Genomic DNA, 16,454 nt, shown 5'->3' on the forward strand with positions numbered 1-16,454 from the left:
TAGACCAGCTGATCAGAACAGCTGATATCATGATTGACAACCGAAAACAATGACAGCAAGGAAATTATGAGTGAGCATGCGTGAGAGAAGTGAATGGCAGTTGTATGGGAAATAAACTACAGGAATAAGCAAAAAAAATGTCTTACACTAGAGCTTCATTTGTAGGATCTTAAAATGATGAAGTGAGTAGAACGACAGAAAGAGAAAGAAAAAACATCCTGACCCTTTGTTAGAGCTGCTACTTGCTAACTGAAATACTAATTTACTCAACTCTATATTTTAACTGCATAAACCCTGATTGTATCTCTGTCTGGTTGACTCAGAGGTTCATCCTGATGGACAACCCCAGCAGACTGTACAACGTCATCCAGGAAGACCTGCCAGCAGCCAATGGGATCATCCACATCATCGACCGGCCAATCACAAACACACTCTCTGCTCCACCCTCTCGTGATGAACAGGTGAATTTCACTTCACCAAATATGGAAAAATACCTGAAAAAATACTACATCTACTATGTATGGGTTTTTTTAAGCATTTCGGATGCTCAAATCTGCCTTAATGCATTGATATGTAGCTTTTTTGTCAAGTTTAATGTATACTAAATTATTTCATGCTCATCTTTGTGTCATTATTATTAAAACAATGCTGTCTACAGTGCAGTTCATGAACGAGAATGTCGTCATTTGGTCATCTTCTTCTTCTTCTTGTATCCAGTTCGCTGATATAACTATCGGAGAGATTCTGACTAAGGATGAAAAATACAACCGCTTCCTGTCTCTGGTTGATGTGAGTATTTTCTTCTGGCCAATAACATCACACAGATGATTGGTTTTATCCCCAAGTGAGAAGAAATCAGTTGAACGTTATTGGTCAGTAAGATGAAGCAGTCCTGATTCTCCTCTACCAAACAGTGGTGAAATCATAGCTTAGCAACCATAACTTGGCAGAGCAGGTCTTTCAGGGGTTTGAGCTTTGTAGTGGCCTGCAGTGATAACTATTCATTAACTTATTTGGTGCAGGGTTCTGACCTTTATTTACCCGGCATTTATATTGCAGTGAGAGCTTAACAAAACAATGTCAAAGCAGACAATGACAATATTACTCTACTTCTCTCTTGATTTATTCCCTCAGTAAACATTGTAAACATGAGTTTATGGTCTCAATCTCTAGTTCAAGTCTTATTCAATACAGCATGATGTTCATTTAGTAAATGATGGTCCATTTAGAGTCAAATAGACCATAATGCAGGGTATGCTTTAGGGCGGGGCTACCTTCTGATTGACAAGTCGCTGTATGCGGCATCAATACGTCCTTCTCCGCAGTCCAAATATGGTCACTTCTGTTCATTGGTTGCAAAAAAGGCGTAATACCGGCAGCCGTAATCCAAGATGGCAACAGCCAAAATGCGCACTTGAGGCTTCAAAACGGCCTTTCACAAACAATTGGTTGATGTCACGATGACGACATCCACTTCTTATGTACAGTCTATTACTGAAACGCTTCAGTACATCATGTGACACTACAAATGTCCTCATGTGTGATTTCAGTGCTTAATCCTCGGCTCTAATCCGATACGATTTGTTTGTGTGTGTTTGTAGAACTGCGGGTCGCCACCCCCCTTGAAGGGTCCGGGTCCTCTGACTGTGTTCATCCCCACCAACCAGGCTGTGGACAAATCCAGAGACGGCAGCCTCTTGTACATGCTGCACGAAGTAGGTGTAGTTAGCACTTCAATTTTCATTTGTTGAGTGTATTTTTTATAAGTGCAGATAACAGATCGGTAACTTTAAATGATGAGTCCGCTTACACTCTATATTTCTTATTGTCAACGAATTCCATGAAAAGACATCAACCAACTCTGTATTTGTCTGAAACCAAATACTCTATAACTTTCTGACCCTGTTGTTCTCAACCCTTACAACCATTTGTACCTATTGAAGCTGTAAATCTTAAAAAAAAAATGTCTCATCAATATTTATTTTCATTCTTTTTTTTAAAGTATAATTTCTACCACCAATTACCACCCCAGCTTCCAATTGTTAGTCCCTTTATCACCATGCGTATGCAAGGATTATCAGGATTCTTTAATGATATTCTTCTCTTTTTCAAGGCCAAAAATAAACTTCAGGAGCTTCTCAGACACCATGTTTTCACCCAGGCTGCGGTAAGACAACCCTTCACCCCAGGCTTCCTCCATCAGTCTATCAGTTTTCCCTTCTTGCTTCTATCTTACTTCGGTCTTTTTTGCTCTTCTTGAGAAGAAGGGATGAAAAAAAAACTTTCTTTCCAATACTTTGGTCCACAGTAAGACAAAGTGAGCAGGTAAAGAAAGAGAAGCCTAGCACTGCTAGACAGTATGCAATCGTGGCAAACTTTAAAGTATCTCATAATCTAACAACAGGCCACTTATACACACCGTAATCTTTGAAGGCAAACTGTCATATCTCTTGATCACATTCCTGCTCTCCAGAGGATGAACCCTTAAGATTTAGTGATCTTTCCTAAGGAGGCCACCATCAGTACAACCTTTATAGTTGAGCTCCACTGTTGTTAAAGGTGCTAAATTCCGAATTCAGAGCATGTCTACTGTATGTTTAAGGCACTGCCTCCATACGGCTCTCAACATAAAGAAGCTAACGATTCTAACAGCGCGAACAGTGCAAACAACGGCAACAGTGCTTCTGTTTGGATGGCGCTATTAGCAGTAACCACCTTATGAGAGCAGTGCAGAGTGCTGGCATGTAGCTAGCCAGTGAGGCACAAAAAAACGTGCTAACATGCACGTGCAGCTGTACTGCCTACATTAACAAAGAACAGAGAAGCTCTGATTACGACACGCTTAGAGGGAGAGCGACTTCTTTCTCTGCGCAGTGAGACATCACTCGTCTACATCTTTACTTAGGTGAATGTTTGCTGCTTTATTAATGCTCTGAATTACAAATGAAGCACCTGTAATGCACTAAGAAAAGCTACATTTTCATTGTTGTTTGTCCTGTCCAACATGATGCTTTTTTCTGTCCGTAGCTGACAGTCGACGAGTTAACAGCTCTCCCGCTGATTCAGACGATGGCCAATCAGATTGTCACCATCACTGTGTCCAATGATGTGAGTGTCTCTGATTTGCTTTTGATAGTGTTTCTCACAATATGACTTGTTTCCTGTCTAATTTAGAGTAAACATTAGCAGTCTTCCATTAACACAAGGTGCCCCCCCCCTCTCCCACGCCCTTTTTGCTTCTCCAGGGTGAGATCCTCTTGGGCGAGAAGGGCGTCCATCTGTCGAGCACCAACATTGTGGCGTCCAACGGGATCATCCACATGATTGACGGGCTTCTGTACCCGCCCTCCATCCTCCCCATCCTGCCTCACCGCTGTGATGTCACCGAGAACAAAATCACCGTGGTGAGCAGAGCGAGGCCGAGAGTCAAAACCAAACTCTGAACAAACAAACAGCGAAACGCACAGACTGCACTGATTGCTAATTGATATTTTACAAACACAATTGTCAGATTGAATATTTTTGGTTGGTTCAGAAGGCTTTGACCTGCAATGAACGATGACTGACAAAACCAAATCAAACAGTAATGCTAACTCTCTGTGTTTGTGGGTTTTCAGGGTCCATGTGTTCACTGCAGCTACCTCTATGAGACTGAATGTCCAGATGGCACGGTTGAAATGGTAAAACAAACCTGGGTTTGAAAGAAAATGATTGATGTGGAAATCCATTTGCAGAATGTAATATATAGATATATGAAGGATCCTTCAGTAAAGTTGTGTTCATGTAAAAAAATAAGACTTGGTAGGTGACCTTTGACATTCAGAACATACAAGGTGATGAAAGTGTTATGATGATGTAATGTGTTATTTATATCCACTGAATGAAAGCACAGGTTGTAATTGACTGAAAATGCTTAGAATTGTAGTAATCAAAAAGGAAAGGCTATTTTTGTGTCTGTTCAATACAGAATGTGGAAATGTAGGTTATTTTCCTGATACTACTCTCGGCTTTAATTTACCCGCTGTGACAATTAAATACTGTATTACATTATTTTTGTCAAAGAATTATAATTCCCTGGTTCTGATCGGATTGCCAGATCCATATCACAGAAGCTAAATCATGTTCTCAGTTCAGCAATTTGTGTGCAGATGTTTCCTCAATACGTGAATGACACATGAATGACAACAAAAAGCTAACAAATCTTGGTGTCTGTCTCCAGGACAGCCATCAGACGCACTGCACATACCTCGAGTCTCGGGTCAGCATGGCGCACAAGTCAGGCTGCGCCAAATTCTGCAACGCAACCAAAACGGTGGGACTTCATTTGAGCTTCATTCATCTACATTTTGGCCGTCTTTACTTTCTCATGAGAATGTGTTCGCTGTGTTGACTGTGTCTACTTTTTTCTCAACTTTCAGTTTCAAAACTTTAATCAATTATTATGGTTTATTGACTTACATAACCATTTATTTAAGGTCGTAAAGATTTCAGGGATATGAAGGATTTTAACTTTTTAACTTTTAACCAAAAAACCACAAATTTGGCACTTGCGGCCCAATTCTATTGAATTTAAAGGGTTAAAGTGCTGCTGTCTTGGCCGGGACACTCGCGTAAAGGAGATTTTTAATCACACTTGTTAGATAAAGTCAAAAAACACAAACTCACATGCTATTCGAAAGTAGCACAAAGTCAAAATGGACCCACATTAGAAGGGTTCGTTGTCAAGAAGTCCTACTGACACAGTCGATGGTTCTACTGTTCAGGTCCCAGTTTTCAAAAGGTGAAGTAGTATCAATCTATAACATGTAGTATCTTTCTGTTTTAATTTGATGTGTGTGTGTTTGACAGGTTCCACAGTGCTGTAAAGGTTTCTATGGTCCCGACTGTAAACCCTGTATCGGAGGATTCCAGCATCCCTGCTACAACAAAGGAACGGTGAGCAACGATGAAAAAGCTCTTTTACTGGAGCATTTGTCAACTGATGTGTTTTTATTTATGTATTCTTTTTTTTTCTCACCACATGCAGTGTTTTGACGGCATCCATGGCAACGGCTCGTGCAGCTGTCAGCCGGGCCTCAGGGGTATCGCCTGCCACATCTGTGAGGATCCATCCAAGCATGGAGAAAACTGTGACGAAGGTAACATCTCCTCCTCACTTGGAGAGAGACTTCTGTTGAAATGATCAGCATTTTGTTTCTTCTCTGACAGCTGTAGCTGAGTCTCACAACGGTAATTGCATTGTCCAAGCCGTGTACATTACTTTGTCCATTCTATTGTGTAATATGTGAGGGCACTATATAGTGGAAAAATGTACACATTCAGAATTTGGCCACTCAGTTAAAACGGCAGTAAATATAATGTACTATATAGTAAACTGAGTGATTTTGGACACAGCCACGCTAGCGGCTCGTAAATGTCTGTAATAAATGTATTGACAATGCACCAAAAGTTGTCAACCACAAATATCAACCTCATCTGGGGACCATGATTGTCTTACCTTCTGTTGCCAGATGAGTACCTGCCTCATTATTACTCCTGGTCATCCATCTGTCCCATAGTCACTACATTATAATACTGCATATGTATGTATAATGAAAATTTCAAAAACAGTCTCTAACTTACAGTAACAGTTTCGGGAGTCTCAGTCTGTTGCATGCAGAGGCTGCAAAGCACTCGTACATAGAAAAGAAAGTGTAAACCAAGGAGTTTTTTTGCCTGGTGTTACATTGATCCACTACTTTGACTGACTCTTTTTTCACACATTGTGTTTTTTTTGTGTGTGTGTCTTCAGAGTGTCACTGTGTCCACGGTTTGTGTGATAACCGTCCAGGCAGCGGCGGTGTGTGTCGGAGAGGATCATGTAAGGCAGGATACTCCGGAGACAACTGTGACAAGACGGCCACCCTGTGCAACTCTGACGGACTGCAGCAGCACTGTCACATCCATGCGTACTGCACACAAAAAGGACTGCATACCACGTAAGATACTACTATTATTACAGCTGACAGTGCTGAGTTTGGCACCTGATTTGGATTTATTTAAAATCTTTTTAACGAAATTGTGTATTATTTTAGGTCAGTTTTACCAGCCACAACAGTGACTGGTATTGATTTCACCTTGTGAGTAAAATGTGGTCCTGGCAGGAACAACTACAGAAGCAGTTTTGAATACTTAGCCAGATGATTTTTATTTCTGTCTGTCTGTCTGTAGACAGATTTTGTCAATGCGATGGCGTCACATTCTCGCAAATGCAGTAACAAAACTGTGGAAGTGGAAAAGCAGCCATAGTTCCCTCCAATTTTAGTGTCACCAAATAATACAGGTGTGTCGCTGAGATAAAAAATGAAGGCTGAGTTATAAAATGGGTGCGGCCCAAGCAAGGGTGCTGGAAGTTGGTGGGTTGGAAATGGAAAAGCAGCCATTGGCTTCACTTTACGCCCCTGGTCCGACTTGCTGTCACAGCTGATGCGATTCTATCACAACATAGTCTCTAGTATTAATGTTATGAATTAGCCCTCGTTTTCTGGTGAATAAGAAAAAAATTAAAAAAGAAGAAAGAAATAAAAGCAAGTATTGCAAAATTTAAGAAACATAAATATAGAAAAGAAAAAAAATATACAAATATGACAAGATACTATAAAAAATATGTGCAAAATACAGAATATTTATACAGCATGGCTGTCAAGTCTTTGTCTTGTTTCCATCCAACTGTTATTGCTAACATTACTGGCAGAAACCCAAATGTTGAATTATTCAACCTTAAGATGGAGGCTTCTCTTCCTGGCAGGCAGATATTTCAAAGAGATGTCAAGGAACCACCTCACGTCTTTTTTTTCTGAAAGGATGCTCGCTCCGAGACCTGTCAAGCACCGTGACAACACTTTGGGCTAGACAGAAACCTGGGTGTGTCGGTTTCACCAAAAATAGCAACTACAGCTTTTCTTTGTGTACACCGTCATCCTCACGACGGAGGCTCCTGGACCTCTGCAGCTTATTCAATTCTTCTGTGGTTCTCTACAAAACAAAGAATTTTTCAGCAGGGTTTGGCAGATGAACAACACGAGTCACTCTCCAGTTAACTTTAACTGCTGCTGAGTTTGTTAATCAAAATCTTTGTTTGTGTGTGTTGCACCAGGTGTTTGTGTAGGGACGGATATGACGGCGACGGTCACTCCTGTTCTCCCATCAACCCCTGCCTGAAGAGCAACCGAGGAGGCTGCCACTCCAACGTAAGACTGACTGCTTGTGTGTGTGGGTGTCAATTATTTCCAATTGACTTGGAAATAATCTGAAACATCGACTAGTGTTTCATAATAGCAAAACAACAAAAGTACAAGTTATTTCATCATTAATCAATAATGGCAAAACAAAGAACTTTAAGTTGTGTGACCCAATTTAAAAAGACGAAATCTTTTTTTTTATATCTCCTTAATGGAGCAATTGTCTTCACAATTATGAGCACGGCAATGAGCACATTAAAACAGAAGAAACTAACAAAATGGTGCGTTCCATTTACTAAATATGTTTGACACTACTTGTTTTTAAACTGAGCTACCAAATAACGTCTACAAATAAGTCTAATGTGTTTTAGGGACGTTAACCTGGAGTTTTTTACTAAAAGGAGTTAAAAGTTCTCTGATGTACTCTGGTACTTTGCCATGTAGGATTTTAAAATGGAACATAAAAGTGTTAATCATTTGTTCGGTATTACTGTAAGTCAATTTTACTTTGATCTATTTCATATTAACACAATAAATCTAATAGAAGAAGGCAAAAGAAAAATGCAAATATGAACGAGAAGAAAGTCTAAAAGGCCTTTCTGTCCAAAACAGTCGAGCTAGATCCCCTTCAGCATAAAGAAGACTGTGCTAATGATGACTTCATTGGCAGATATCAAATATATCATATTGATAAACTGCCAGTTTTTGTGTTGTGTTGTTGCAAACCATTTAATATCAACCCTTAGGTCTTTATAAAACTGAAGATGTATCTACTTTATAACACATCCTCTCCCTTCCTCCCTCTCTGCAGGCGGAGTGTGTGTACGTGGGTCCAGGTAACGCGTCGTGTGTGTGTATTGAGGGTTGGACAGGTGACGGCAGAGTGTGTGTGGAGCTCAACAACTGTCAGCTGGAGAGTCGAGGAGGCTGCAGCTCCAACGCCGACTGTAACCACATCGGACCTGGACAGGTGTGTTACCAACAGTTAAGGATAGATAACATGCGTCATTAATCATTCATTATCATTAACTAAACAGCTTTTGAAAATGTACTAACAATTTATTAAAAACATCACTTTCCTTTTGTTATTTCCCAGTTCGTCCCTTCTGCCCAGCTGCTCTCCTCTTTCTAAAAGTCAATTTTTTATTTTTGATGTTTTCAATCTTCTGTCTCACGATTCTCTTTTAACAAATGTGACGATCCACATCGACTCAGAGAGAGAGTCCAAGTCTATTCTCTTCTATTCTCATCATCCCCTATTGTGTATTATTTTATTAATTAGTTACTTATCAGCTGCCTGACTGTAAATATTGCGTAAGACATGTCAAGAACTGTTCGTTTATGTGTTTCTCTGTTTATCTGTCTGTGTGTTTGCAGAGTGAGTGTGTTTGTAAATCGGGTTACAGTGGGGACGGTATTGTGTGTGACCCCGTTAACCCCTGCTACAGGAAGAACGGAGGCTGCCATGCCCTGGTAAACAAACACACACACACACACACACACACACACACACACACACACACACACACACACACACACACACACACACACACACACACACACACACACACACACACACGTAGTATATTTGTATGTATAAATATATGTGTCATATATTGTGTCAGCCATTAAAAGTGATTTGGTTTTATTTACTGAGGATTTTATGGATTTGTGAAACACGTCTCCGGCAAAACAGCACGTTGGGACAAGCACTACAACCTGCTAAAACTTTCCAAATAAGCTTCAGTTTGAAAAAAGGAAGTAAACAAAGAAAATGAAACCTCTGATACTGTGACTTCTGCCTCCGGCTTTATGGAGGTAAATTAGTTGTTAGTGCTCAAAATACCCAAAAAGTACAGCTGAAACAATGTTCTGTCTCTCTCGCTGTGGAGATGGACAGCTTTTATGCCTCCATGCCGACTACAATGTTTTGAAAATGTTCGTTAGTTAGTCCGTCCATCTGTTTGTACTTCTGTATGTTCAATTATTGAGAATGCAATATCTCAGGAACGCCAAGAACAACGGTACAAACATCCACTTGGACTGAAGGATGAACTGATTAGATGTTGATGGCAAAAAGTAAGGCCAGAAACGCCACAAACATTATGTTAATTTCTTTTTTCTTTTTTTGGAATTGCATGTATTTCATGTATTAACACTAAACTATAAACGCCAGCAGTGTGATGGTGCTGAACGTCCATTATGCACTGAGTGCTGCACATTTGCTGTCGCAGAGAGTTGAAACATTTTCAACTTTGGTTAAAATGCTGCACTTGTGACTTTCATATTTTAAATAATAAAACTTTCATGTTTGTCATTCAAAAACCAACAATATATGTTGCGGATTATGCTGAACATTGTTGTGGAGTGGTGCTGGAAATGGAGGCTAGTGGTAAACCAAGACAAAACACAAATAGTACATTTTAGACACAAATCATTACAGAGAAGTTCAGTTGTTTTTAGCTTTGGTTCAACAGTACTATCTTACTCTGAACAGTATAAATACCTTGGCATTACTCTCGATGAGCACATGACATTTAAAGAAGCTGTCAATGTTCTAGGTCAGTCAGTGGGAAGAGCACTAGGATCTGTACTGAACAAAGTTAAACATTGTGGTAATTTAGGATTTCATACATATACACAACTATATAACTCATGTGTATGTCCTGTGTCTGACTATGTTTCCGGTGTTTGGGGTTTTGGTGAGCACACAAGTTGCAACACTGTGCACCACAGAGCGATTAGATCATTCTTGGGAGTTAAAAAATCAGTTTTGGCCATTACTGGGGACATGGGTTGAGAATCACCAAAGATCCGACATAAATGTCAAATGCTTCGACTTTGGAATAGACTTGTGAACATGTCTGATCAGAGACTTACAAAAAATATATTTCATTGGGACATTTTGCATGGCCATCCATGGCCTAAGGGTTTGAAATCTCTGTTTTATATGACTGACCTGTCTTTCATTTTTCAGAACAGGTTACTTTGTAATATTCAGGATATTAGGACCAAACTGTTTCTTATGCATAAAGAAAAATGGTCAGTTGACATATGGTGTAAACCAAAGTTATGAACTTATTGTCTCATAAAGAATAACTATAATGCAGAACTTTATGTTAAGTACAACTTAAACAAAAGACAAAGATCCCTATGTGCACAGTTACGCTCAGGAACATTACCATTAGCCCTAGAGATTGAAAATGAGGTGCACTTTTTGTTTTACTGTCCTGTCTACGAGGACATAAGGGATGTCCTCTTCAGTAAAATGACTTCCATTTATGTTGATTTCTTTTGGCTGGATGATTATGAAAAACTTGAGTTGTGTTTTAGGAAAGGAACCTTCTTTGTAGCAGATTTTATTTGCCAGGCCTGGGAGAGAAGGCAGAATGTTTTGTTTAAGATGGAGCGGTGAAGCAACATGTCATTTTGTAATCAAATGCGACCTGATGAGATGTGGATCCACTGCAGCTGGACTGTTGGTGTCTTGTAAACCCATGAGGGTTGGGCACGTTTTTGTGCATGACACGGAAATAAAAAAAAATATCTATAATATAATATATACCTAAATATAGCCCAACAATAACGCTATTATTGTTGGGAAAATTCCCACACAGCCAAAGGTGAAGGTCACTGTGACCTTCTTTCTGTCCCATTTAATGCAATATCTCAGGAACGCCTGGAGGGGATTTCATTACATCTGGAAATTATTTGAATTTGGTGGTTAAGGATCACGGTCACTGTGACCGCAGAAAACACATTTTTGGGCGTAACTTATGACAGAGACACATAACTGTGGAGTTTCTGGAAAAACTTGTTGCTTTTGCAAATGTTTAAGTTCTGATTCATGTGATCAGTGTTTCCCATGATTCTTTTCTGCTGCATTCTCTGTCAGGCAACGTGTGAGAGCTCTAAGACGGGTGGGAATCACACCTGTACCTGTCCTGACGGCTACACTGGAGACGGGACCATCTGCTACGGGTCATTACTGGAGGTAAGTATTCAGACCAGTATGACATCACATGTGGGTGTCCCATAAATGTTTTCTTTAGCCCTGGTCCTGATCCAAGTCCTTCAATATTGTTCATCTGGGAGCGCCTTGTTAGGGACCTTTATTCCATGTCATACCCCTCTCTCTCTCTCTCTCTCTCTCTCTCTCTCTCTCTCTCTCTCTCTCTCTCTCTCTCCCCAATTTTTTAACTCTGTCCTCTTTTAAATAAAAGCAAAAGTGCTCCAAAATATAATCTTCCAATACCAAGTCTGATCTATTACTTTTATTCGCATAGCAGCGGAATATATACAATTTTGATGAAATATGTATCTGACACATTGAAATAACAGCTGTTGCTTACTGACTTTATCTCACCTTTTTTTTTTAAACAAGCTATTTAACCTAAATAATGGAGATCATGTTTCAAAACTATTTATTTATTTGGTTTCAATTATTGATATGATGTGAATGAAAGTTTAATTGGGAGAATGCGACTCCTGACATTGACGTGAAGCGATCCACTAAAGAGAAAATGTCTCGCTCTGTTGGATTTGTTGGAACTACAAAAACAGTCCAGTTAGTCTTCCCTCATAAATGATCTTTGCAGAGACCATACAAACCTGATAACAGCCATGTGGCCCGTTATCAAGTTATTAACAGAATTAACGTTAATTAGCAACAGCTGATACGATACAGCTTGTGATGTGTGTCTTTTTATAGGTGAAATGGGGGGAAATTAAAAACAGGGAGCTGCTACCTGAATGTTTCGTACACTGCTACTACAACCCAGCTTTGTCCACAGTGCTCAGACAAACTAAATACCATAATAACTCTGTGTGTGTGTTTGTAGGAGCTGGACATGAACCAAAAGCTGTACAATTTCTACCGACTGACTCAGGTGTGTAAGACTCAGACTCACTGCTCTGTACTGTAGATACTCACTTATTCAAGTTTATCCTGAAGTTCTAGCATTACTAGCACACTATGTTCAAATTGAACTACTTTTAGACTAGATTACCAGGTGGGGATTAATAAAGTTGTTTAGTCATATCTAAGATAACACTTAGCTTCATGTTAAATGAGCCAAAACCATAAAAAAAAAGCTGTAAAACTTTGACTTTCAAAGTAGGTATTGTAGTAATGTGGCTGGTCAGTGTTTTAACAAATAATTTAACATTTAAGATAATATAAGTTTATTTGTGTGTGTGTGTGTGTGTGTGCGTGTGTGTGCTCTCAGAGGTACAGTCATCTCCCTGAGGACCTGAGTGGGAACCTCACATTGTTGGTTCCGTCCAAAGAAGCTCTGAGGAACATGACTAAAGCTCAGGACATGTTCTGGACCAGCAGACACCATCTGCCTCACTTCTTGCGGTAAGTGTCCTCACACTCTGATCAGGCACACACCTAAACAATGCTCAGGACGTTTGTGCTTGAATATGAAACTACGTGTTGTTAATCCTATGACATCATCAGATGTTCAAAAGAACATTGTTATTGTTGTATTGTATTGATCTGACAAGAAACACTGGGATGTATTATCAGGAAGTTTGACCCATCTGTCATGGTGTAAATATTTTCTGACACCTGTGGAGCATTAACCTTTATGAAACACAGATCCTTCAGCAACAGCCACAATATCCCAGGATCAAAATGTGAGTTTGTGTTCTATGAAGTTAGTGGTAACAATTTCCTTTTCGCTCTCTCTGGTTTCAGGGCCCACATCCTGCAGGGGATCTACTCTGTAGAAGACCTGGACAGACTGGTGGGCAGCAGGCTGCCAACCATGAACCCCCCCACCCACTGGGAGATCAGCAACAGCAGCGGGGTAAGAATGAGGGAATTATTACAAACAGACAGACTTCACATTTGGGTGGATTTACTAAAACTCACATCGCGACCTTAAATGGCTCCAATAGTATAGATAGACTTACACATTAGGCTGTATTATATTTAATGTATAACACATCATTTTTCTCACGTGGAGTTGAACTGCAGCCCCTGTAAATGTGTTAAAACCTTGTTCATTATTGAATATGTCCATGCAGCATCACATGATAGTTATTTTCTGACCTCTGATCTCAGATAAATGCTTTACTCACACAGACTGGTGTAGACTGTGTAATGAACTGCCGCCTCTGCAGATCAGACATTAATTACACGCAATTTGAGAGTGTCTTGTACGGATATATTTTTCGGCCTAGTTCAGAGTTAAATAGACATCAGATTGTCTGATGTGTGGTGGTCGTTACCAATACCAGTAACATTTTACGATTCTTTATACCAATAAGATACCATGGTAAAGAAACAAAAGTAAAACAATAAATCCTGTGTACTTAAACATACACTTCTTTACAACCATTTGCAAACTGTTTTTTGTAGAAGGTTAAACATATATAACATATATCCCTCTAAATGATCTATTTTATATTGTTTTTTATTCAAGCTTCTTGCAAAAAACTATTTTTTCTAGATTATGTTTGTACACATCATGATAATTTTAGAATTTACCTTCACCAAATACACATTTTTACTCTTTAAAATTATTATTTTTAACCCTTCATAATGTAACTCAATGTAGTAGTTAAATAGAAAATCAAAATGTGGAAATCAGTGTTGGTGTTGTTGCAGACCACTACAAATACATCAATGAATGGAAAACAATGCACAAAGAAATGCATGCAGTGTACACCGTATTTAACTGTTGTCGTCTTGTTTCAGGTGATTCACATTGGAAACGCCTCCATCGTCACCCACAACATGCCAGCAATCAATGGCTACATCCACATCATAGACCAGGTAAGAGTCCTAACAACCAGGAGGCTCAGTGGAGCAAACAACATACTGGTTCTTAGAGCTTCACCCAGTGGTGGAGCTGGTTTGTCCTGAAACTGGTACGTTGAACTGAAAGACAACATTATCCACAAAGTTTTTGATTTCAGTTTTTGATTTCAGTTTTTGATTGACAGTTTTTGATTCAGTTTTTGATTTCAGTTGTTGATTGACAGTTTTTGATTGACAGTCATTTTGTATATTTGTTAGAAGGATTTTATCAAATTGTTTAGCAGAGGACTGTGAGGACAAACACAATAAAAGTATTTTGTGGGTAAACATTTTCATTTTGGTACCGACAAAAATATGAACTAAATCTCTGTTTGTTTGTTTATTTATTTATTTTTTTGTTTGTGATCAGGTTCTGGCTCCATCCAGCTCAGACCTCCCCCCCGAGCCCCCCACCCTGATGGCCTTCCTGAACTCCTCCTCCACCTTCACTCTGTTCAGACAGTACGCTCTGGTAGGTTATCTGTCTTTCTGTATCTCTGTCTGAATTCAACCTTATCAGTTGTTTTTTTTAGTATGTTTCAGTGTGTGTGTGTGTGTGTGTGTGTGTGTGTGTGTGTGTGTGTGTGTGTGTGTGTGTGTGTGTGTGTGTGTGTGTGTGTTTGTTCACAGATGTACAATCTGTCAGATGACCTGGGTGTGTTTGATTTCACGCTCCTGCTGCCGACAGATGATGCCATCAGGCAGCACCTCAGCAGGACTAACTCCTCCCTTCTGGTAGGTCCAGATGATATAAACCAGCGCTGGCATTCAAACCCTCCACTGTAATCAAAATAACATAAAAATAGCTGCTACAGCATGCTCTGTAAATCACTTGTACTGTGTTCTCCTTTCAGAAAAATATCAGAAACCGAAAAAGAGAAATTTATATATTTGTGTTTCATGATGGTGGCCAACATCTTGTCCATCAGTTTGACTAAATACCGGTCGTTCTCTGTCAACGTCCATTGAGAACTTGTTTCCGTACAGCCAATCAAATCGCTTAATTTTGAACCATATCGGCATAAAGCAGCAACATCAGCTTTCTATCACAGTCAAATTAGACGGTCACACTGAGCCAAACAGCAGCTGCACAACTCAAGATCCACAGACTATTTCCTGCTAAAGTCTCTTTCTTACCTAACTTCCAACATGAACACACGTCTCATCCTGCACCTCATCTTTTTAAACAAGCTACCAAATGAACATTCACTGGGGAAAAGGGCACAGTTAGCTGATGAACTGAAGCACATTAAACAGCATGTTAGCAAACCTTCATATATCACTTTAGCCCTGTTAGATTCTGGTTTGTCCTTACTATTCAACACTACTGACAACAGGCTGCACATGATACGAAGGCTACAGAGCAGTTTGTTTACTTTGTCTCTCGTTCACTAAGGTGTTACCGACGTTCTGGTAGCCTGCCAGCTGCTGTCAATCAAACACAGAGAACAACCTCTCCAGACGGCTGAGAGGAAACAAAAAGTACTCCTGATATTTCCCCAACGACCTTTTTCTTCCATTTAATAGCTGCAGTCACTACACAGTTGGTTCTGGTAAAATGATTTGTTGTTTTAGCTGAGGGATTATATTAAGTCTTTTGGATATAGTAGCTACTAACAGACAAGAACAAACATAAATGCCTACAAAGCTGTCAATTTTAAAATAACTGGCATTATTTTTTACTGCAAAAATGGGCTGACTGTATGTGTTTCCAGTTGGAATTTAATTCTCACTGAAATCTATCCTGGCCCTTTGGCATTGTTCAGAGTTACGGGCAGAATGTGCATCATTATATTAGTAGTGGCAAATGTTTACACTTTTAGAACTTCAAACTCTACAAATCTATTCATTGTATCCATGGTATGAGGCCTGGTACCAGGTCCGTCAGGCTCAAAAGTTTATCGGTCAATACGTAATGTCAATGATGGAAATATGTTGATTTCTTTCTTTTAGTTGACTTCCACACTCAGACATTTCTCTTGCTCATGAAGAAGACCTCGTTCTTAATTCCACATAAAAAAGTTCTGATTGGTCAGTTGTTTCTCCAACAATGAACACAGCTGCCAATCAACACAACAACAGACATCAGAGATGTTTGCCATTATCATAATAACCCATTCAATAAATACGTTAATTCAATGACAACGGGACAAGATTTTGGTATTGGAAGCATTCTGGTTTCCCTTTGTAGTCTGAGTAATATTGTACAATCACGTTGATTATGTCTTTGGTTGAAAGCAGGTAAACAGTCTGCATAGAGAGTTAAAGAAGCAAAACTCCAAAATTCAATATCAGAACCCAAAGCCTACCATCTGAAGATGATTTCGATATTTGGATGCTTGCAAATAATCTTGTAAACTGGCTACTCGTGGAAACAATCCAGTTGTTTTTCAACTCAAAATCCAGCCTTGCATCTCAAGTTG

General features: G+C 39.5%; 1 protein-coding gene across 1 annotated transcript in view; it reads left to right on the plus strand.

Moving 5' to 3' along the window:
- stab1 (stabilin 1) overlaps positions 1–16,454 on the plus strand; it is a 69,241-nt gene that overhangs the window by 15,969 nt on the left and 36,818 nt on the right. Inside the window, exons 13-33 of the mRNA XM_054617810.1 lie at positions 324–461; positions 718–789; positions 1,602–1,715; positions 2,114–2,167; positions 3,028–3,108; positions 3,246–3,404; positions 3,618–3,680; positions 4,220–4,312; positions 4,849–4,935; positions 5,027–5,138; positions 5,792–5,978; positions 7,136–7,229; positions 8,032–8,190; positions 8,598–8,693; positions 11,116–11,214; positions 12,062–12,109; positions 12,449–12,582; positions 12,925–13,036; positions 13,930–14,007; positions 14,402–14,503; positions 14,662–14,766. Of these exons, the coding sequence (XP_054473785.1) occupies positions 324–461; positions 718–789; positions 1,602–1,715; positions 2,114–2,167; positions 3,028–3,108; positions 3,246–3,404; positions 3,618–3,680; positions 4,220–4,312; positions 4,849–4,935; positions 5,027–5,138; positions 5,792–5,978; positions 7,136–7,229; positions 8,032–8,190; positions 8,598–8,693; positions 11,116–11,214; positions 12,062–12,109; positions 12,449–12,582; positions 12,925–13,036; positions 13,930–14,007; positions 14,402–14,503; positions 14,662–14,766 (2,187 nt within the window). The remainder of the gene's footprint in view (positions 1–323; positions 462–717; positions 790–1,601; positions 1,716–2,113; positions 2,168–3,027; positions 3,109–3,245; positions 3,405–3,617; positions 3,681–4,219; positions 4,313–4,848; positions 4,936–5,026; positions 5,139–5,791; positions 5,979–7,135; positions 7,230–8,031; positions 8,191–8,597; positions 8,694–11,115; positions 11,215–12,061; positions 12,110–12,448; positions 12,583–12,924; positions 13,037–13,929; positions 14,008–14,401; positions 14,504–14,661; positions 14,767–16,454) is intronic.

The sequence above is a fragment of the Anoplopoma fimbria genome, chromosome 17 (genome assembly GCF_027596085.1).
Source record: "Anoplopoma fimbria isolate UVic2021 breed Golden Eagle Sablefish chromosome 17, Afim_UVic_2022, whole genome shotgun sequence".
NCBI lineage: Eukaryota > Metazoa > Chordata > Actinopteri > Perciformes > Anoplopomatidae > Anoplopoma > Anoplopoma fimbria.